Source organism: Cetorhinus maximus, chromosome 14 (genome assembly GCF_964194155.1).
Source record: "Cetorhinus maximus chromosome 14, sCetMax3.hap1.1, whole genome shotgun sequence".
Taxonomy (NCBI): Eukaryota; Metazoa; Chordata; class Chondrichthyes; order Lamniformes; family Cetorhinidae; genus Cetorhinus; species Cetorhinus maximus.
The window spans coordinates 38683467-38706197 of NC_135892.1; the positions used below are offsets into that span (position 1 = coordinate 38683467).

At 43.5% G+C, this 22731-nt stretch overlaps 1 protein-coding gene across 4 annotated transcripts in view; it reads left to right on the forward strand.

Moving 5' to 3' along the window:
* The window catches only part of tulp4a (TUB like protein 4a), a 408102-nt gene that overhangs the window by 255685 nt on the left and 129686 nt on the right, over window positions 1-22731 (forward strand). For all 4 annotated transcript variants that reach the window (XM_078556828.1, XM_078556825.1, XM_078556826.1 and 1 more), the window contains one exon: window positions 1504-1728. In XM_078556828.1, the coding sequence (XP_078412954.1) occupies window positions 1504-1728 (225 nt within the window). The remainder of the gene's footprint in view (window positions 1-1503; window positions 1729-22731) is intronic.

The following is a 22731-nucleotide window of genomic DNA, read 5'->3' on the forward strand; positions in this document are numbered from 1 at the left end:
TACGTTATTAAAGACAATTACTAGTTAAAACAGGTGATGGGCATTGATTCTCCTATCAAAACTGTATTAAATAAAAGAAATAAAAAAGTAATTAAAACAGTATAATTAGATACATCTGGAACACTGGTGTGGGAGATACTAGGGAGTCTGTTACACTGAAGAGCTGTGTGATGAATAAACCAACTTGTGGAAAAAGACTAGCTTTGGACTTGTTCTTCCAGGACAAGCACTTATTGTGAGGAACTGTATGTTACTTCCCAATCCATGTGCTGTAATTTTGCTTACTGATCTCCTGTGTGAGACCATCTGGAAAGCCTTCTGAAAATCCAAATACATCACATCCACTGATTTCCCCTTATCTATTCTGGCAGTTACATTCTCAAAACACTCTTGGCAGGTTTGTCAAAGATGATTCCCTTTCATAAATCCATGATGACTCTGCCCAATCCTACCATTATTTTCTAAGTGTCCAGTTATCACATCTTTTATAATAGATTCTAGCATTTTTCCCTACTATTGATGTCAAACTTACAGGTCTGTAGTTCCCTGTTTCCTCTCTTCCTCCTTTCTGAAATGTTTGATTAACAAGCTCGTTCAGAGTTTAGGTGACATATTTTGACATTTCCATTAGAATGGTCATTTTTTTTTAAGAAACAGTTTTCTTCACCTGCTATGTTTAAAGTTGGGAACTTTGAAGCCAACAGAGCAATGCATTAGCCATAGGGAAACTCTGCAGCTGGCCAGCAACAAAATTCCAGGTAAAAGTTAATATCCAGGGATATAAACAGAAAATGATGGAAGCATCCAGCAGGTTAAGCAACATTCGTGCAATGAGGAAGTTAGGGTAAACATTTTAGTTCGATGAACTTTCAGACCTTTGGTCTGTCCGCAACCATGACCCAGACCTCCCTGTCGCTTGCCATTTCAACACTCCACCCTGCTCTCATGCCCACATGTCCGTCCTTGGCCTGCTGCAATGTTCCAGTGAAGCACAACGTAAAGTGGAGGAACAGCACCCCATCTTCCAACTAGGCACTTTACAGCCTTCCGGACTGAATATTGAGTTCAACAATTTTAGATCATAAACTCTCTCCTCCATCCCCACCCCCTTTCTGATCCCCCTTTTTTCCAATAATTTAAAGAGATTTTTCTTTTCCCACCTATCTCCATTATTTTTAAATGTATTTCCATCCATTGTTTTATCTCTACCTTTTAGCCTATTTCGATCCCTGCATTGGCAATATTTAATTTGCAAAATAGAGTTTGATGCAAACTTCAGCACCTCTCTTCACCTACCCCCACATAGCATGCTACCAAAATTTGTCAGTCTACTCAGTGCTGCCCAACCATAGAACTGCCCATGCTCTTTAGTCAGCCTCCAGTCTTGTACATTTTGCCTATCATTTGCTGTGTATCCTACATATTGAAAAAGACGAGATAAAGTTATTTAAATGCCTTGAATTATGCAAAACAGCAACATTGTACCCTTTTTTTTCTTCTCAGCGTCCCATTACAGCCATCTGCTGGGGTCACCGTGACTCACGTTTGTTCCTTGCTTCTGGACCTGCATTGTATGTTGTTCGAGTGGAGCACAAGATTGCCAACTTGCAATTATTATGTCAACAGTCTATAGCTATTTCTCTGCGTGATGAGAAAGACTTCAGTAAATTAACACTGCCACCTCGTCTTTGCTCATACCTCACTGCTGCATTTGTATCAACAATTAAGGTATTTATTTACTATTTTTACTTTAAAACATCAAAAATTTTATGAGATCAAACTAGACATTTTAAAAAGTTAATTAGGGCAATACATGGCGTAAGATTAATACTCAGTATCATATTTACTTGAAATTCCCACATACAACTAGTGCAAGAACACCCTTCAAGTGTTATTATTTCAATTTCCCCTTGTTTGCTCAGATCATAACTCAGCATTTTTCAATACTGATGTCTCATCAAATAATTGAATGGTTGTGGTCCCTTACTTGTGGTTGCTTTCAATTACCTCCCTCTGACTCAGACCAAGAGTTGGAAGGTAGGATTAGACTTTTGTCTTGCATGAATATTATGGCCGCCTACTGTGCTGAAAATCTTCTATGTTTCTACATATCTAATCCAGAGCTATTTTATAATGTGGGAAGTCATCCTGACAAAATCTGCTGTTCAGGATAATTGCAAGGAATATAATTTAATTACCTAGGCTTATTTTTGTCTTACCTGTTTTGAGGTTGTTGGAACCTCAGCAGTTTAAAACCTGTTCTTCAGTTCTGAGAATGGCTGAATTTTCATCTTAGAGGTGGATAGCTCAAGTTGGGAAATTTACCGGTTCAGCACACCCGAGACGGACAAATGTGTTCCCAATGATGCTTTTCTCGTTGTGGGGGGAGGTGGGTGCAGAATAGAGTCAGATCCAGCACTCCCCAGTTGCAAATCAGTGGCTGCCAAGTGCCGAGGCAGGCTGGTAAAAAGGCCGGCCTCTGTTCTCTTGTTGAATCAGGCCTTCTAGCCTCATCCCTATTCATGCCATCTCATGTCAACCTATGCCCCCCACATGCATCCAGTGGCCCTAATGTTCCCTAATTTGTCTGCATATTTCTTTTTCTATCTCCCTTCCACTGTTAACTCATCTGTAGACGGCACCTATTAGTGTGATTGATCCTTTATTATCTTTCATCTCTATCTGTGTGGATTCCGTTTTTGACTTGCGTCCTTTTTTTCTACTGCAATTGTGTTATTCCAAATAAGTACAGTTAATCCACCACCTCTATTTTCCTATCTTTTCTAAATATGTTATGCCCTGCAAAGTTTAATTGCCAGTCCTGATTTGACAGCCATGTCTCAGTAATCCTGCTATGTCTAGTTTGTCCTAATGCATGATTGCCTCCAACTCTTCTATTTTATTAGACACTGTGTACATTTTAAGTCATTTTAAATAGGATTTTCTCTCACTTTATGTTTAACCATCTTTTCAGACTCCGATTCTATAACTATTTATTCCCTTGCCAATGATGTCGTCCCTTACTTTATTTGAGTCTGTGCTCTCCTTCCGTTTTGATTGATCTTAGAGGCTTATGTTTCTTGTGGATCTGTCCCCCTGACTTACTAGTGTGAAGCCTTTGCTACCTCTTTCCTCTAGGACACCAGTCTCAGCCCTGTTCAGGTGTTTCTTGTTCCATCGGTACAGTTCTTTCCTGTCCCAGAACTGGTGCCAATGTTCCATGAAAAGGAACTCCTCATTCTCACATCAGCCCTTTAATGTTAATTCTCCTGACTTGTCTGATGTTGTGCCAGTTTGCATGTGGCTCAGGCAATATTGCCCGCGAGTTTCTTCTTCTTACACAGGCCATTCTTTGAGATTCTTGTTGTTGGCTGCAGACCTATCCACCTAACTATCAAGTTGCCCATTGCTACCATATTTATTTTCTGCTCTTCCTGCCTTCTGAACCATGGTGCCTTGGTCTATATTGTGGTGTCCCACCTGCAAAGCATACATCATACTGCTGGACTGGACCAGTGTTTGCGGGACCTCCTCCTCAACCTCTCCTATATCCTCTCTAACACCTTCCTTTCCTGAATCTGTTTTTTCCTCTGGGAATTGACTATATACTATTTAAGACTGTCCAGAAATTCCTTCCCTTCCCTTATGTGTCAGAGTCTCTCAAACTCATGCTGCAGCTCTATGACTCTTGAGCTGGAGAAGTTCAAGATGGAGACATGTTTGATCGGTACAGTCTCGCCACCCACAAACTCCCACATTATGCAGTGCAAACATATAACCTGTTCTGCCATATCTTAGATTAGTCTTTATTTATTTAAATGAAGTATTTTTTCAACAGATATTAATAGTTATATTAAGTTGTTTAACTAGTTAAGCTATAACTTTGATACAGTACTTGTATTTTCTAGTGCTATTTAATCTACTGTCCTAGTTTAGAGAAAAAAATCTTAAAACTCACCAATCGCCTACCTGCTCACCTAATTAATGCCTCTAGATTGCAGCTCTCAGGTCTTGTTGGCTCCAGCTCCCTCCTCAAACCACTCCTCGTTTTGTAAAATATCAGAACAGCATCTCTTCCCTCGCTGAACCGAATTCCCTCACTCAGCAAAGTGATGGAAGGAGTAATCAACAGTGCTATCAAGCAGCACTTACTCAGAAAAAACCTGCTAGGTGACGCTCAGTTTGGGTTCCGCAAGGGCCATCCAGCTTCTGACCTCATTACAGCCTTAGTCCAGATATGGACAAAAGAGCTGAACTCAAGAGGCGAGGTGATAGTGACCACATTTGATCAAATGGGGCATCAAAAGGCTACATTTGATCAAATGTGGCATCAAGGAGCCCTAGCAAAACTGGAGTCAATGGGAATCAGGGGGAAAACTCTCCACTAGCTGGAGTGATACCTAGCACAAAGGAAGATGGTTGTAATTGTTGGAGGTCAATCATCTCAGTCCAAGGCTATCACTGCAGGAGTCCCTCAGGGTAGTATCTAGGCCCAACCATCTTCAGCTGTTTCATCAATGACCTTCCTTCCATCACAAGGTCAGAAGTGGGGATGTTCACTGATGATTGCACAATGTTCAGCACCATTCGCGATGCCTCAGATACTGAAGCAGTCTGTGCCCATATGCAACGAGACCTGGACAACATTCAGGCTTGAGTTGATAAGTGGCAAGTAACATTCATGCCACATAAGTGCCATCTCCAAAAAGAAAGAATACAACCATCTCCCTTTGACATTCAGTGACATTACCATTGTCGAATCTCCCACTATCAACATGCTGGGGGTTACCTTTGACCAGAAACTGAACTGAAACAGCCATATAAATACTCTGGCTACAAGAGCAGGTCAGAGGCTGGGAATTTGTGGAGAGTTACTCACTTCCTGCCTGTCCACCATCTGTAGGCACAAGTCAGGGGTGTGATGGAATACTCTTCACTTGCCTGGATGAGTGCAATGCCGTCAACACTCAAGAAGCTCGGCACTTCAGGACAAAGGAGTCCACTTGATTGGCATCCCATCCACCACCTCCAATATCCACTTCCTACACCACTAACGTACATTGGTGTCAGTATATACCATCTACAAGATGCACTGCAGCAACTCATAAGGCTCCTTCCAATCCCGCGACCTCTACCACCTAGAAGGCCAAGGGCAGCAGGTTCATGGGAGTACCACCATCTGCAAGTTCCCCTCCAAGCCACACACCATCCTGCCTTGGAATTATAGCCACACATCATCCTACCTTGGACTATATCGCCATTCCTTCACAATTGCTGAGTCAAAATCCTGAAATTCCGTCCCAAACAGCACTATAGGGGTATCTACACCACATAAACTGCAGTGATTCAAGAAGGCAGCTTACCACCACCTTCTCAAGGGCAATTAAGGATGGGCAGTAAAAACGCTGGCCTCGCCAGTGATGCCCACATACCGTAAAATAATTTTTTAAAACTCCAAATTCCCTGAGTTAAGTGCTCTGTTGAGCTAGACTTTGTGCTACTTATGATGGAATCTGCCTCCACCACACTCCAGATCCTAATCATTTGCTATGTAAAAGAATTCTTCTTCATATTGCCATTACTTCTTTTCCCAATCACCTTTAGTCAGTGTATCTGGCTCTTGATCCATCTGGCAGTGAGAGCAGTTTCTTTCTGTCTACTCTGTCTAGACACCTCATGATTTTGAATGCCTCTATTAAATCTCCTCTTAATCTTCTCTAAGGAGAACAACTCTACCTTCTCCAATCTTTCCATGTAACTGAAAAAGAAAATTCATCCCTGGGACCATTCTGCTAAAGTCATCCTTCCTAAAGTATGATGCCCAGAATTGGACACAACATTCCAGTTGAGGCAGAACCAGTGTTTTATCCAGGTTTATCATAACTTCCTTATTTTTGTACTCCCTGCCTCTATTTAAAGCCTGTATGCACATTCTCAACTTGTCCAGTTACCTTCAACGATTTCTGCACATATATCCACAGGTGTCTGCACTCTATTTAGAATTGTACCCTTTATTTTGTATTGCCTCTCCTTGTTCTTCCTACCAAAATGCATCAGCTCACACTTCTCTCCATTAAACTTCATCTGCCATGTGCCCCCCCCCCCCCCCCCCCAAATTCCACCAGCCTGCTGAAGTCTCTTGCTATCTTTCTCACAGTGCACAATATTTCCTAGTTCTGTGTCATCTGTACATTTTAAAATTCTGCTCTGCACATCTTAATCATCATTATGTATCAAGAAAAACGTTGGTCCTGTTACCAACCCTTGAGGAACCCCACTATGTCTTTCTCTAGTCTGAAAACAACTGTTAACCACTATTCTTTATCCTGTCACTCAGCCAACATCATACCCATCCTGCCACTGTCCCTTTTAATCCATGACCTTCAAGCTTTTTGGTAGCCTATTTTGTGGCACTACACCTTTTGAAAGATCATGTACACTGTTTTGACCCCAGCTGATGTTACTAATGGACAACTCAGATCCCAGGGTAGAACCCAGCTTGATAGATCCTAATTTTCATTTTTTGTTTAGAAATGTGGAGGGCAGCTACTGAACAGGAATCAGCTGATGTACTTTTAACAAAAGAATAAAACATTTATTTAGCAAGAAAAGTTGAACTATATCACAATATTCCTTCACCCGCAACTATACCTTTACAGATATATACAGATTCGTAAGGATAACACAAGTTACAAAAGCTATATTATACTCTAATGTTCACTATAAGTACACAGTCCATGTAAACCAATTGGCGGCCTGTGGTCAGACAGACCACATTCTGAAACTAAGTGACAGATGACACCCCAAAAGATGCTATGGATCTTCCATCGACTCCCCCCAGACACTTGTCACACCGTGAGCCAATTGGTCTCACTGAACTGTGGGCAGAATTTTCCGGTTGACGTGCGGGTGGTGTAGCCCGCACGTCAGTGTGTAAAATACTGCGCGCTGATGTCAGTGCGCGGCATCGCGATATTTTGGTGGGCGGGCGCGCTCAGTTCGCCCGCCATTAATTGAAGGGCTCGTTAAGGCCCTTAACTTGCCAATTGTCCAGGATTTTGAGGGGCCCTTGCGAACTTCGGGTCGGCGCACGGGCCCAATGGGCAGGCGGGTAGGAGATTATTTAAGAAAACTTTTGCAATGTCAGGATATGTAGACTCAGAGGGATTGTTCATGTTTTACATGAAGTTATAATTGATGAAAGTGCTTAAAACTTGCCTGTGTGATTGTTAGTAGTTCTCATCGATGTCAAAGAGATTTTTGTGTAATTTGAAACCAGTCTGCAGACAGCATTCTTTTTCGAACTTGCAGCTTTCCGGAGGCCTCCATTTAGCCTGGAGCTATGAGTTCTGATCTCTCCAGTGGAGGCAGCTCTCCTGAGGAGGAAGGGAAGGATAGAATAAGGAGGAGGCCAGGACTGAACAATCAGCCTCCAGGGGAGCCACCTTTGGGTGTCCAGGCGCAGGCACAAGGGGCGCAAGGCCAAGAGGTTGTCCAAGGTGCAAGGGGCCGCAGACGACGCCACTATCCTGCTGCCAGGGTATACAGGCGGTGAAGCAGCTACCTCAATATGACTGAGATGCAGTGCCGAAGGAGGCTCCGACTCTCAAGGGAGACAGTCAACTATATCTGTCGGATGATTGGTGCTGAGATCTCCCCTATCTGTTTAGGAGGACACCCCATGCCAGCAGCTCTGAAGCTCACAGCTGCCCTCCACTTCTATGCTAAAGTCATACGGACTCGAAACGTTAACTGTGTTCCTCTCCGCAGATGCTGTCAGACCTGCTGAGTTTTTCCAGGTATTTTTGTTTTTGTTCTCCACTTCTATGCCTCTGGCTCCTTCCAGGGCTCGGTGGCTGATCTTTGCGGTGTCTCCCAATCAGCTGTCCACACTTGTGTCAAGCAGGTTACAGATGCTCTGTTCAGACGGGTATCCACCTTCGTCCACTTCCGCTGCGACCAGGCAAGGCAGGCACAGCAAACCAGAGGCTTCGCAGCCATTGCTGGCTTCCCCTGCGTTCAGGGTGCAATAGACTGCACACATGTGGCCACCAAGGCGCCAGCAGGTGAGCCTGGTGCCTTCGTCAACAGGAAGGGCTTCCACTCCATGAACGTGCAGATAGTGTGTGATCACAGGATGCTGATTCTACAAGTCTGCGCAAGGTTCCCAGGCAGCTCCCACGACACCTGCATCCTCAGACATTCCCAGGTGCCGGGGCTCTTCAGTGCTCCAGCTTGGCTGGATGGTTGGCTGCTGGGTGACAAGGGTTAACTCCTGCGAAAGTGGCTCATGACACCACTACGCCGTCCAAGAACAGAAGCTGAGCAGCGGTACAATAGAAGCCAGGGCACCACAAGGGCTGTGGTGGAGAGAGCCATCGGTCTTCTCAAGATGCGCTTCTGTTGCCTTGACCGCTCAAGGGGCGCACTCCAGTACCCCCCAGATCGCGTCTCTCTGATCGTGGTAGTCTGCTGCGCCCTGCACAATCTTCCGCTGGAAAGGGGATATGGAACTGACGATGAAGACCTTGACGCCCTGGATGAGGCTGCACATGATGAATCCAGCAGTGCCTCAGAGGATGAGGAAGCACAGGGCGATGATGAGGGGCACAACGATGACTCCCGTTTACACCAAGGAGGCAGGGACACCCGGGATAATTTAATCCAAAGAACCTTCAGCTAGCTCCACACACATGGATCAGCAGGAACAGTATTGCCTGGAACTTCCACACGTGGCACTTAGGTGCTACATCTTCCACCTTATCAGCTGCAAATAAGGCCTTAGTACAGAAACATCGATGTCTACTCAAGCACTCATGATAATTGTGTGAAAAAGAAAAAAGCACCACAATGAAAAGACCCTCAGCCATGGTAACAAAGGTGGACTTCATTGTGTCCAAAATTATAGCACACATGATTAATTCACAATGGTAGAAAAATGGGTCCCTATTCTAAGGCCAACAAAAAATCACCAGTGATGGGGAGTGCCTAAGGTGCCTTATGCTTATGTTTCCAGGTGCTACGTCTACATGCCACCCCATCGCTCGGAGTGGCTTGTGAGACAGCCTGCTGACTCTGCTGTCCTATTGGCCTAGATGACCTTGGCGGGTGTCCTCTGGCCCGTGGAGCCTGTGATGGAGCCTCATAAGTCGCTCACCCTCAAAGACCCTAAGGAAAAGAACATTGGTGAGGTGAAAATGAGTCAAGACGGGCCCCAACCATTAAACGCACATGCAGACAGGCTGGTCAGATGGCCTCATGAATGCCACATGGCTTGTTATGAACCATAGATGTGGGGAGAGTGCAGGGGTACCTGATGTGGATGCATTGTTGCCTGGATAGTTGCGGGGCTGAGGAAACATCTCAAACAGTTGTGACATTTTCTGCCGAACACGGGAGATTGAGAGGTCATATTATTGCCCTTCATTCCGTAAGGAGGGGCATAGACTGGATGGCCAGAAGGCAACATTTCCCCTTGGCGCAGGAATGAGTAACGTGGTGGCATTCATCTAAGTTGAGTGCCATGAGGTTTACAGCTGAGGTGCTGAGGATCTTTTGGACAAAGTAATGTGGAGCGCACTGGCTAAAAGGGTGCAGGAGGTCCCAAGCCCCCTAGAATGGAATAAGTCTTTAGCTGTGCAGCAGCGATCCAATGGTATGTTAGACCATGGTGATAGTGGTCACAAATGGGATAAGGTAACTTTGGAAGTTGGTGGAGATGCTATTCCTCAAGGGGACGAAGGTCCCTCCTGTATGACTCAAACGTCAGAATGTCTCAGTCTGTGAACGAGCATTGTTGCAGCATTAACGATTGCAGCAACCATCAGTGGTTTGGATCATGGGCAGACAGAGTGGATAGGGCTGTGGACCTCAAATACCTGCCTGCTGGACCCCAGCTTCACCGCCCTGGCCTCCTGCCCAGCTCCATGGCCTGCTCCTCAAAGGGTGTGAGGCGCTGGAGGAGGGCACGCCCACCTCCAGTCCTCAGGCGCTCCTGGGCATTGTAGTTACTTATTGCCTGCAAAACAGAGAAGAGGGTTTATTGGGGCAGCTCGCTCATGTACTCTGCACGTGCACGCCGCACCCCAACCACAGTGGCCCATCTGAGGCCTCCAGCGGCTCCTGTCCACACAACTAGTGATGAGTCCCCAGAAGATAGTACAGCTGGTCCCAACCCCATCCCCTTGGACACATTCGGCTTCCATCACTTTGAATAGCACACGGGTCCTAGCGCCCATAGCAAGGAGGAGCAAATAGGTGCGGCGCCGATGCCAGCAGATGGGACTCGCCCAAAAGACCTTGAGGCACCCCTTGGACCATCTCATTACCATTAATATGACATGTGTTGGAGTTCTAAGTATGTGTCTACCGGCTTCCCCTGCAGCTTGTCCTCAAACTACTCAAATACCACAGAAACCAACATATGCTGCGGGGAAAGCCCTTCTTCTCCTCAACCACGAAGGCTGATGGAAGCATTGTCAGTACCCATTTGCCCACCCAGCGTGCGACAGATGCCCTATGCAGTAACGACAGCAATACATGGTCGGGGGGGGGGGGGGGGGGTGGTCAAAGGCTAAGGCTGCCTTCTGGGTCAAATGGCCAAGACAGACATGGTACTCACCCGTCCTGAGCGCAGCAAATCATTGAATCGTTTTCTGCACTGTGTGCCAGTGCGCCGGACGTCATCATGGGCACTTACAGCCTCACCCACCTCCTCCCACGCCTGGCTGGCAACATGGGGGGCCCTCCTCCTCCCATCCTCAGGATACAGAATCTGATGCCAGTCTCCCACCTCTTGCAGGAGGACAGCAAGGCATGCATTCTAAAATCTGGGGGAAAATCTGGCCTCTCCTGCAGCCTGCCCCCCTCCTCCTCCTCCTCCACCACCTCCTCTGCCCTCCATGCAACATTTCTTGATCTCTGAGTGGCCATTGTGCACTGCTTCAAGCAGGCTACCTGGCCACTCTTTAAACAGGCTGCCCGCTGCCCATTGGAACCGGCAGTCTGAGGCCGCCCACCCCTGTGACTATTTTCCCGTTCTCCATGGGAGTCGCAAAGCCGCAGTGTGGCCCACCTGCAGAAAATGGCAGCGCAGCCCGTTTTGCCAGCGGCAATCAGCCGCCTGCTGCCGAGTCGGTTGGGCCTGCCCAACCGACGAACGTAAAATTCTGCCTCTATCTTTCACATGAGGGTCTCCACTCTCCAAGAACTCGCTTTAGAATCTTCTGCCAAATGAAGCTTTCTCTCGGACGCCTTCCACAAGGGTCTACCTCCCCCAGGGTTTTAACCTCTCCTTCTGCTGTTTCTCTCCCCTGGGTCGCCATGTGCATTCAAGCTTTGCCTTTCACACACTCTTAGGTATTCAGCTGTGCCAACAAAACAGCACTGCTTCACAGGCCATAATGAGTCACCGACCTTTGGCTGTCTCCTTGGATCTCCTGGCTTCTTGCAAGCCTATTTTGCTTTGAGTCTGCTTCCTGCAGCTTTCTCTCTTTAATTCAGAGCCTTTCCCTCTGCTCCTTGCTTTCACTTCCTCCAGGATCTTGCTCCAGATTCCTGCCCTTGTCATTTGACTTAACTTAAAGGTCTTCTTGGGACCTTTCTCTTTTCCCTTTAGGACCTGCTCCCTGCAGTTCCCTCTCCCAGTAGACTGCTGACAACTTGGTGTATCCCCCTTGAGATCCAGAACTCACTCGACATTCACTGTTACTTCAACTTTAGAGCAACTCATCTGAGATTCTTAGACTTATTTTCCTCAGCAATCTGTTAGTATGTCCAGCTAGAGAGACTTAAACTGCTTCCTCCACCTTAGAGCATAACCACCAACTGAGCTCAAACTGCTTTCTGTTTCTCTGTGTCTGCGGGCCCTCTATTGCTAGGCAACAGTCCAGTTTTTCTACTTCAAGATTCAAAAAAACCTCATGAGAATGCAGGTATGCAAACAAACCCACAGACTTGCAGGCAACATTCTTTAAAGTGAAGCTAGATCCAGGTTTCACCCTTTTAACCCACAAATAAAACATATAACTTAAACTTAAAGCTTAAACTTAAAGCTATAGCTTATTCCTAACATCCACAAATACAACTGACTTAAAACTATCTCTATTTCCTAACACATCAGCCATATTAGCTCATCAACTTTCTATTAGCTCATCAAAAAACTCAATCAAGTTAGTTAATCTTGATTTATCTTTATCAAATAGATACGGGCATTCATTAATTAATCCACACTTGTTGAGTGACTGTTAATTGCATTCCAAATTACCATTCCTAAAAGCTTTCCCATCACTGAGGTTAAAGTGATTGGCCTATAGTTGCTTGGTTTATCCTTATGCATGATTTTGAAAATGGGTGTAACATTTGCAATTCTCCAGTCCTTTGGCATCAAACCCCTCCCCCCCCCCCCACCAGTATGTAAGGAGGATTGAAAGATTATGGCCAGGACCTCCACAACTCCTAACCTTACATCCCTCAGCATCCTTACACGTATTCCATCTGGTCCTGGTGACTTATCTACTGTAAGTACAGTCCGTGCTTCTAATACCCTGTCTATCAATTGTTAGCCCATCCAGTATCACTACTTCAATTCAAGAGTGAGTTCATTTTGTCCTTTTCAGGAACCCATTTTCCTGTAAATTGTTGAAGCCTTCACAGGAACAAATATAATGTTACCCTTCCAAATGACCATATAAACATTCTCTGTGCTGCAAAGCCTCCCAGCTGTTAGGAGAGAATCTTGTGCATCTTTCAGGTAGTGCCTAAAGAATAAATTCGGCGAGTTTTCAGTCTTGTAACTGTGTTATTTGTTTTAGTGCAGAACTCTCTTCAGCTGACTTCCATCTTGCACTGGTCCTTTGGTGCCTTTCAACCAAATTTCTCTGTTCAAGCTTATTTAGAAAGCAATATTCTGTTGGGGCGCAGGTTGTATTCTCTATATCATAGTAACAATTCACATCTTACCGGATATCACTGGGGCACACAATCTAGATGGCTGGACATACAGCATGGAATTTGCAAAGCAGTCAACTTGGAAAACTGACTGAATTTGTGAGCAATTTGCTTCATTCTATCATTCTATCATTTTCAAGATCAGATTTATTAATACTTTGTGGATCTGTGGGATGACATGTGGTTTTCCATCCTTTTCTGCGACACCCTGCAACTCAACCTCAGACACTGGAATTTGCCTCTCCTCTCCCTTCCCTACATCCCCACCCCTCCAATATCCAAATTCAAGAGGTGGTTCCCTCATTTTGGTCCCCAAGAACTCTGGCAAATCTGTCTTCAGTGCAAATGTTAGAAATCATCAGAAGGTGCAATTTCCTCCATGGATAATAGTGTATCATCATGGTGTAGTTCTTTGACTTTGCATTGTTGCCAGTGATTTGCATCTATTGTTCGTCTGATATAAGTCTTTAAATGGGAGTACGGTCCAACACGAGGTTGCTGATTGCAGTGGGGACATCATAGGTTGTAATTTAGTGATGCAGGGACTACGGCTGCATGCTTGTTCCTGTGACAATTTGAAGACTTGGTTCTTCAAATTTCTGTGCTCTAGGTTCGGCGTCAAGTGCTGCTTGACTGTTTGAAGTCAATCCTGATTCAATCCAATCCAATCCAATCCAAAGATTGTTTGATGTCAATCCGGAATGAAATGATTTCTCTCTTGCATGAATCTTTGTATCTTATTTTTGGCCACCCAATGGGTCTACTGACACTATACAGTGCATCTTATGTTGATGACTATCATCTATTCTAATGACATGGCCTAGCCGTCGTAGTCGATGTTGCTTGACCATTACCATGATATTTTGAGTTAGAAAGCTGCAGTATTTCTGTGTTGGGGACTCTGTGTTGTCAGTGGTTCCTAAGGATCTTTCTCAGGCAATGCATATGAAATGAATTCAATCTGCGTTCCTGCTTTTAACATGTTGTGCAAGTTACAATACCATTCAGCAGTCCTGCTTAGTATTCAGGCTTTATAGAATCTTAAGCCGTGTGGCTGTTATGAGTTTGGGATTTTTCCAGGCTCTTGCCTGAAGTTTTCCAAATGCTACAGCATATACAAGCTGATATCTCCTCATTAATCATTTCATTTGAGACCATTGAGCCCAGGTAGCAAAATTTGTCTACATTTTTTTTTAAAGAGTTGTTGATTCGAGTCAGTGGGTGGGATTTTCTGGTCCCGGCAGCGGCGGGCATCGTGGCAGGCAGGATGGAAAAATTTGGCGAGTACCCAAAAGTCAATTTCCAGTTGACGTAAAAATGAATTTTCCACTCCCGACTTTCCACTGTATTTGCAAGCATTTGAATCTCATGAATACTCATTAAAAACCCAGCTTGTCGGAATCGCGGCCCCAGATCAAATGAGCACGCTGGTGGCTAATTAGACCGGCGTGTTTCATGGCCATATATAAGTGGCGTGAAGCACCATGTCACTCGCCACCTCGAGGTTTGTATGTGCAGTGTTCGCCTACCTTTCACTGCATTGCGCGCATGGCTGCTCTGACTCTGTGCCACGGCTGATCAGGCCAGATTAGCAGGAACTCGAGGGTGGGGGTCAAAGCCAACGTTTCACATGCAAGAGCAGTGGGAAGGGCAGGGGAGGTGGGTGGTGGTTGAAGAGCAAAGGATTGATTGGGTAGGGGTTGGTGAGACAAGACATAGGCAAGGGAAGGGGCTGGAAGCCAAAGGCTTGACACAGGTTGGTGGGTGAGACAAGACGCTGGCAAGGGAAGGGTCTGGAAGGCAAAGGTTTGATGGTGTGGGGCCATTCAATGGGAATGGAGCCCAGGGGAAAGGGTACACAGAGACATACTGCTTGTGGGGGGAACCATTTGGGAAGAGAGCACTTGACACATGACAGTGTATGGGGTGGGGGGAGTGGAATGACTGGGTGTTATGACCCAGCAGTTGGTAAAGCTGAGTTATTTAAAAATCCCAGACAGAAACTTTAAACAACTGTCATAACCTATATTTTTAAGTGGCATGTTTGAGATGCAACTCTGAATTCAGGAATCAGACCATCAGCTCTTGAGAGGTTTTATATTAAAATAAATTAAACATTTTATTAATTTAAACAAGTTAAATATATACACATGGCTACAAATTTCTACTATCATAACTTTTAACAAATTCCCAAACTAATCTCCATTAAGGCAGTTTATATGGATTTCAGCAAAGCCTTTGCCAAGGTCCCACATGGGAGACTTATGAAGAAGGCAAATGCACATGGGATATAGGGTAATTTGATCAGGTGGATTCAAAATTGGCTTAGTTGTAGGAGGCAGAGGGTGATGACAGACGGATGCTTTAGTGATTAGAAGCCAGTGTCCAGTGGTGTACCACAGGGATCTGTGCTCGGTCCCCTATTATTTGTCATTTATCTAAACGGCATACATGACTATGTGGGGGGTAGGATTTGTAAGTTTGTGGATGATGCAAAGATTGGCCGGGTGGTTAACAGTGAGGTTGAGTGTCTTGGGCTACAGGAAGATATAGACGGGATGGTCAAATGGGCAGATAAGTGGCAGATGGAATTTAACCCTGAAAAGTGTGAGGTGATACACTTTGGAGGGAGTAATTTGACAAGGAAGTATTCAATGAACGGCATGGCACTAGGTAGTTCTGAGGAACAAAGGGACCTTGGCGTGTGTGTCCAAAGATCTCTGAAGGCGGAGGGGCATGTTAGTGGGGTGGTGAAAAAGGCATATGGAACATTGCCTTTATCAATCGAGGCATAGATTACAAAAGTAGGGAGGTCATGTTGGAGTTGTATAGAACCTTGGTGAGTCCACAGCTGGAGTACTGTGTGCAGTTCTGGTCGCCACATTATAGGAAGGATGTGATTGCACTGGAGGGGGTGCAGAGGAGATTCACCAGGATGTTGCCTAGGATGAAACATTTAAGTTATGAAGAGCGGTTGGATAGACTTGGGTTGTTTTCGTTGGAGCAGAGAAGATTGAGGGGCGACCTGATCGAGGTGTACAAGATTATGAGGGGCATGGACAGGATGGATAGGGAGCAGCTGTTCCCCTTAGTTGAAGGGTCAGTCACAAGGGGGCATAAGTTCAAGGTGAGGGGCAGGAGGTTTAAGGGGGATGTGAGGAAGAACTTTTTTACCCAGAGGGTGGTGATGGTCTGAAATGCACTGCCTGGGAGGGTGGTGGAGGCGGGTTGCCTCACATCCTTTCAAAAGTACCTGGATGAGCACTTGGCACATCATAACATTCAAGGCTATGGGCCAATTACTGGTAAATGGGATTAGGTAGGTAGGTCAGGTGTTTCTCATGTGTCGGTGCAGACTTGATGGGCCGAAGTGCCTCTTCTGCACTGTGATTCTGTGAACAGCAACCTATAAACTTAACCAGACACCAGGCAAAGCATCTTCACCTTACAAATTCAAAATGAGGTTCCTCTCACTTTGGTTCCTGTGGAGACAGTTGTCGGCTTACAGCTACTTTGATCTTACATTGCCTCTACCCTGCACACATGAAAACTGCTATCAGTTATATCCAGCACATCTCATTGAATGTAAATTCTAATTGTATCACTAGCCCCTCTTCTAACAATAAAACCCCTTTCATTGTACCAATTTTATTAGTAATATTGCTTCGTCTGTGCTAGCTAGGTGCCAGATTTCACTCTCCTTGAATGCTGTATTCAAAAAATGCAAATGCACTCTACATCTCTTACAAAACGTAGTAGACATCAAAGCACCCAGACTAGCTGGCTTTAATCCAATTAAGACATATCCACAGACTAAACCTCTATTTTAAAAGAAAAATATTTTCCAATAACATTATATACATTAATAGCTTCATGACATCCCCTTCCCGATGGAAAAATGAACCACCATAATTCTAAAAGACGGATTCATTTTAATAACCCATCTCATACTATCTCCTATACTTATTACACTATTTCATTACCAGATGCATGCATTAACTCTGATAACGCATCTGCGAACAGATTTTCTCTTCCAGCAATATGTATAATCCATAGACTAAATGGTTATAATAATACTCTATCTGAAAAGCCTTGCACTTTTGTCTCAAAGTTGGTCCAAAAACTTCAATTGTTTCTGACAATTGTTTGCAACATAAATTTCAAAATGCTGCAATGCTTACACCAAACTCAAAGTCTCTTTTTTGATCACTGAATATCTTGTATGTTGTACATTCAGCTTCCGTGAAAAATACCGTATCGGTTTTTCAATTCCAGTGTCGTCATCTTATAACAATATAGCCCCAATGCCTATATCACTTGCGACAATGGCCAACTTGAATTGCTTGGCATAATTGGGTACTGCCAAAACTGGTGTCGTAGTTAATATAGTTTTCAAACTATTGAATTACTTCTGCCATTGACATTTTTTGTTTTTTAATAGTTCAGTTAGTGGAGCAACCACACGGCTAAAATTTGGCACAAATTTCCAGTAAATCTGCTCATGCCCAGAAATCTCAAAACTTCTTGTTTTGTTGTAGGCACTGGGAAATTCACGATAGCCTTGACTTTCGCATCTCTCAGAGCCACCTTACCATGCCCAATGGTATGGCCTAGATACATAACTTCGCGCTTTTGCAAATTCACTTTTAGCCAAGTTCATCACCTAATTAGCTTCTTGTAGCCGAGTGAATAATTCTTCCAGTTGCTGCAAATGCTTCTCCCACGTCTGACTGAAAACGATTAGATCATCAATATAAACCGCACAATTGCTTAGACCTACACCTACTTTGTTTGTCAGTCTTTGAAATGTCGCAGTACATTCTTCATACCAAATGGCATGACTTTAAACTGATATAGTCCACTTGGCATTACAAAAGTTGATATCTCCTTTGCTCTCTCTGACAACGGTACCTGCCATAATCCTTCTAGCAAGTCAATCTTTGTGATAAATTTTGATCGTTCCACTTTCTCAATGCAATCTTCCAACCGTGGTATGGGATATGAACCTACTTTTGTCACCGTTTTCACCTTTCGATAGTCCGCACACAGTCTTTGTGTTCCATCCGGTTTCGGTACCAGTATAATAGGCAAACTCCAGTTACTGCAAGAAGACTCAAAGATATCATTCTGAAGCATGAAATCAATTTCTTTTTGTACTTGTGATAACTTGACCAGATTTAATCTATAAGGTTATTTCCACAAATAGGTCTGTGTGACTGCAATAGCTTTTCCAAATCACTTTGACACTTGCTTATAAGGTAACTCAATATTTCATTTAAATTTTTAAGCACCCCCTCATTATCCAATTTGATTAGAGGCAAATCAATTTCAGAGTCCTGCACTTCTATCTCTTTCTCATTATCCATCATTACTAATACCTCTTTTTGTTCCTCTTCCCTGTCAAAGTACTTTTTAAGCCTATTTACATGACATACCCTCTGCTTCTTTATTCTATCTGGATTATTTATTAAATAATTTACGTTGCTCAATTTCTTTTCACTCCTATAAGGCCCACTAAATCTTGCATTTAATGAATCACCAAGTACTGGTAACAAAACTAACACTTTCCCTCCAGAAACAAAACTGAATTTTAGCTTTCTTATCTGCTTTCACTTTCATCACTTGCTGTGATATCTTTAAATGTTCCCTAGCCAACTCACATGCTCTGTTCAACCTTTTCCAGAAATTTGATACATAATCCAGGAGAATAATTTCTGAATTTTGACCCACCAATTTCTCATGAATTAATTCCTGTGGTCCCTCTTACCTCATGACCATAAACTAGTTTGAAAGTGCTAAAACCAGTTGATGCTTTAGGAGCATCTCTAACAGCAAATAACAGAAATGGAATCCGTATATCCCAATCCTGTGCATGATCAAGACAGTATGCTCTTATCATAGTTTTTAAAGTTTGATGCCATCTTTCCAAAACTCCTTGTGACTCCAGAGGATAAGCTGTTGCCTTAAACTGTTTTATCCCCAAACTGTTCATTACTTCTTTAAACAGCTGTGACATTTGACCCCTGATCTGATTGTAGTTCTTTAGATAAACCATATGTTGTAAAAAAAAATTAATTAACTCCTCTACAATCTTTTTAGTTGTAATATTTCTTAAAGGTATCGCTTCAGGAAACCTGGTAGACAGATCCATTATTGTCAATAAATACTGATTTCCACTTTTAGTCTTAGGGAGGGGTCCTACACAATCAATCATGACCCTGGTAAAAGGTTCTTCAAATGTTGGTATTGGGATTAAAGGTACCGGCTTAATCACTGCTTATGGTTTTCCTGTTATTTAACATGTATAACAAGTTCTACAGAATTTGACTACATCCCTATGCAATCTTGGCCAACAAAAAATACCTCTATCTTTTCCTGTGTTTTCCGTTTTCCTTCCTGTGTTTTCCTGGAATTTCATGAGCAATCCTCAGAATCTCATGGGATAACAATCTGATGCATCTCCCTCCAGCTTTCATTTGCTGAGACATGATCCGACCAACACTTTCTCATCAAAATACCTTCCCAAACATACTGGAATACATTTTGCCTCTGTTTCTGAATAAGCTTTTTGATATAACTGTTTTAATTGAAAATCATTTTCCTGCAATTCCATTAACCTCTTTGAGTTAAACATTTCAGCTGAATTGTCCTGTATTCCTTCCTCTTGAACAATGCTTTCAAATACAGTGCCAGCTAATTGGATTTTGACACCTTCTTGCCTTTGAACCGCTTGCTTACCTCGTTTGTCTTGTTCTTCCCTATGAGCCTTTGATTTCGTTACAACACAATCAAGAAACAATACAGGATGTTCCTTCTGTAACACCTCTGTTGAAAGTACTTCTACAGGCTGCTCAACTACCATAGGCATTACCCACATTTGCAATCCAGCTACACCATTACCCAGAATAAATTGAACCCCTGCAATGGGCAATTTTTCCAACACTCCAACTATAACTTCACCATTCTTACATTTGCTCTTTAAATTTACCTTCCACAATGGAATAGATTTAGCATCTCCATTAACCCCACTTATTGTTACCTTCTCCTGCAATACCCCCTTTGAACAACAAATATCACTATCCCACAACATTAAGGATTGACTAGTCCCTGTGCCTCTTAAAATTTTAACAACTTTACCTACTACCTTCTTTTCACCTACCCACTTTTTTTATCCTTTTCCAATTTGAAAGGGCGATGAAAAAAAGGTTTAGCTCTATGAACTAACTCATAATCATCAGCTATCTCTGCTGTTTGCCTTACAGAATCAACCACGCGAGTTCTCACTACCAAAGGGATTGAATCTTTAAATCATTCCAAAAGAATTACTTCCTTAGCTGCATACATTGTTTCTATTTTTAATACCGTATCCACCGGTCAAAATGACTCATTCAAATTCAATATTAGTTTGCCAGGCTGTTTTCTCATATTTCTAAATTTCTGCCTCTATGCTTCAAGAACCAACTCATATACGCTCAAAATTAGCTTTTTCACCACATCGTAGTTCACCGACATTTCTTCTGCTAGCGAAGCCCATGCCTCATGCGCCCTACCTCGCAACTTAGATTGTAATAATAACGTCCAGTTTCCCTGTGGCCATTTTACCTGTTTAGCTAGCTTCTGAAAGGAAATAAAGAATGCTTCAATATCTTTTTCCTCAAACATTGGAAGAGCTAGTACAAATGTAAACATCTCCCCACTGGGTTCTACTCTAGAGATAAATCCTTCCTCACCTACTGGCATCTCTTTTTTAACTGCTAACATTTTGAGTTGGAATTCTTTCTCTTTCCTCCTTCTCTATCTTCACAATTTCTACTTCCCTTTTAAAAGCCATTTCACTGTCCTTTCCTTCTAATTCAAGCTTTTTCATTTGCAACTGAAGTCTCACTACCTCCAGCTGTGACTCACTGGAATCAGGTTTCACTTCCAACTGTAGATGCTGTGCTATACTTTTAATTATGGCTGATTTCCTAACACCCTCAGGTAACCCCAATTTTAACTTATCTGCCAACTCTGTTAACTTACTTTTGGTTATTTTCTCCAACCCAATCAGAGTTATCTCTTCTACTCCCAGACAAGTCTTAGCAATTGCCAAAGCCATCTTGCAGTCACACCACTTCTAAAGTACCTCACCAACTCCTGAATTCAAAGTGCTTCTTGTACTCGTAACCTTAAGATTCACCAATTCCAAACTAAATTAGAAATACTTTTATCCTGGCAAGAACCCCCAATTGTTATGACCCTGCAGTTGATAAAGCTGAGTTATTTAAAAATCCCAGAGGGCAACTTAAAACAACTGTCATAGCCTATATTTTTAAGTGTCACCATTAGCACATTCCTTAGCTAATATCACTGCCATCAACACCCCTTTATCCTTTTGTCTATGACATCTTTGGCAATCTCTTCTTTGCCTCCACCTATCACTGGCCCTGTATCCAGCTCTAGCTGTCCCACCCCCCTAAACCAGCTTATATTTCACCTCATTTCTATATTTCCTTAGTTCTGATGAAGAGTCATACGGACTCGAAACGTTAACTGTATTCCTCTCCGCAGATGCTGTCAGACCTGCTGAGTTTTTCCAGCTATTTTTGTTTTTGTCTATATTTTTAAGTGGTTGGTTTGAGATGCAACTCTGAATTCAGGAATCAGACCACCAGTTCTTGAGAGGTTTTATATTAAACTAAATGAAGCATTTCATTAATTTACACAAGTTAAAATATATATACAGTTGGCTTCAAATTACTGCTATCATAACTTTTAACAAATTCCCAAACTAATCTCCATTAAGGCAACCAGCAATCCATTGACTTAACCAGGCACCAGACAAAGCATTTTCACCTTATGAATTCAAAATGAGGTTCATCTCACTTTGGTTCTGTGGAGACAATTGTCGGCTTACAGTTACTTTGATCTTACATTGCCACTGCCCTGCATATATGAAAACTGCAATCGGTTATATCCAGCACATCTCACTGAATGTAAATTCTCATTGTATCACCAGCCTCTTTCAACTCCGCCTCTTCTAACAATAAAACCCCTTTCATAGCACCAATTTTACCAGTAATATAAACATATTGCTTGGTCTCTGCTAGCTAGGTGCGGGATTTCACTCACCTTCTTGAATGCTGTATTCAAAAAATGTAAATGCACTCTACCTCTCTTACATCTCAAAACTACTACACATCAAAGCACCCAGACTAGCTGGCATTATTCCATTTAAGACACACCCACAGACTAAACCTCTATTTTAAATTAAAAATATTTTCCAATAATATATACATTAATGGCTTCATGACACTGGGGAAGAGAGCACAGAGACACATGGCCGGTGGTGGGGGGCGTGCGGAGAGCGAATTAGTCGGGGCCAGAAAATAGAGAGAGCCCTTGGGCAATAGCGCAACAGGTAGTCGTGGCCAGAAAGCAAAGAGAGTCCTGTGCTATAGCGCAACAGGTAGTAGGGAGCACAAAGCAGAGACAGTCCTGTGGATCTGCGTCACAATTTAGAGGGCTATGCTTGGCATGCCTGTCCTGGTCCCAGTCCAGGGAGGGGGAGGGCCTGTCAGTCCTGTGCTAGGCGTGCCCAGCATGGTCCGCAGGGCATGGTCAGCCCCTCACAGACGCCGGTTCGTTGGTGGCTTGATACTGGGCCACAAATAGTTCATTCACAGTCAGGGGAGGCATTTGCAGCCTGTATATGGGGAGCAGATAATGTTGGAGTTGAGGTGGGAGGGGACACTTGATGGCCTCATGGGAGACGGCCTCTGTAAATCATAGTACAATGGAGAG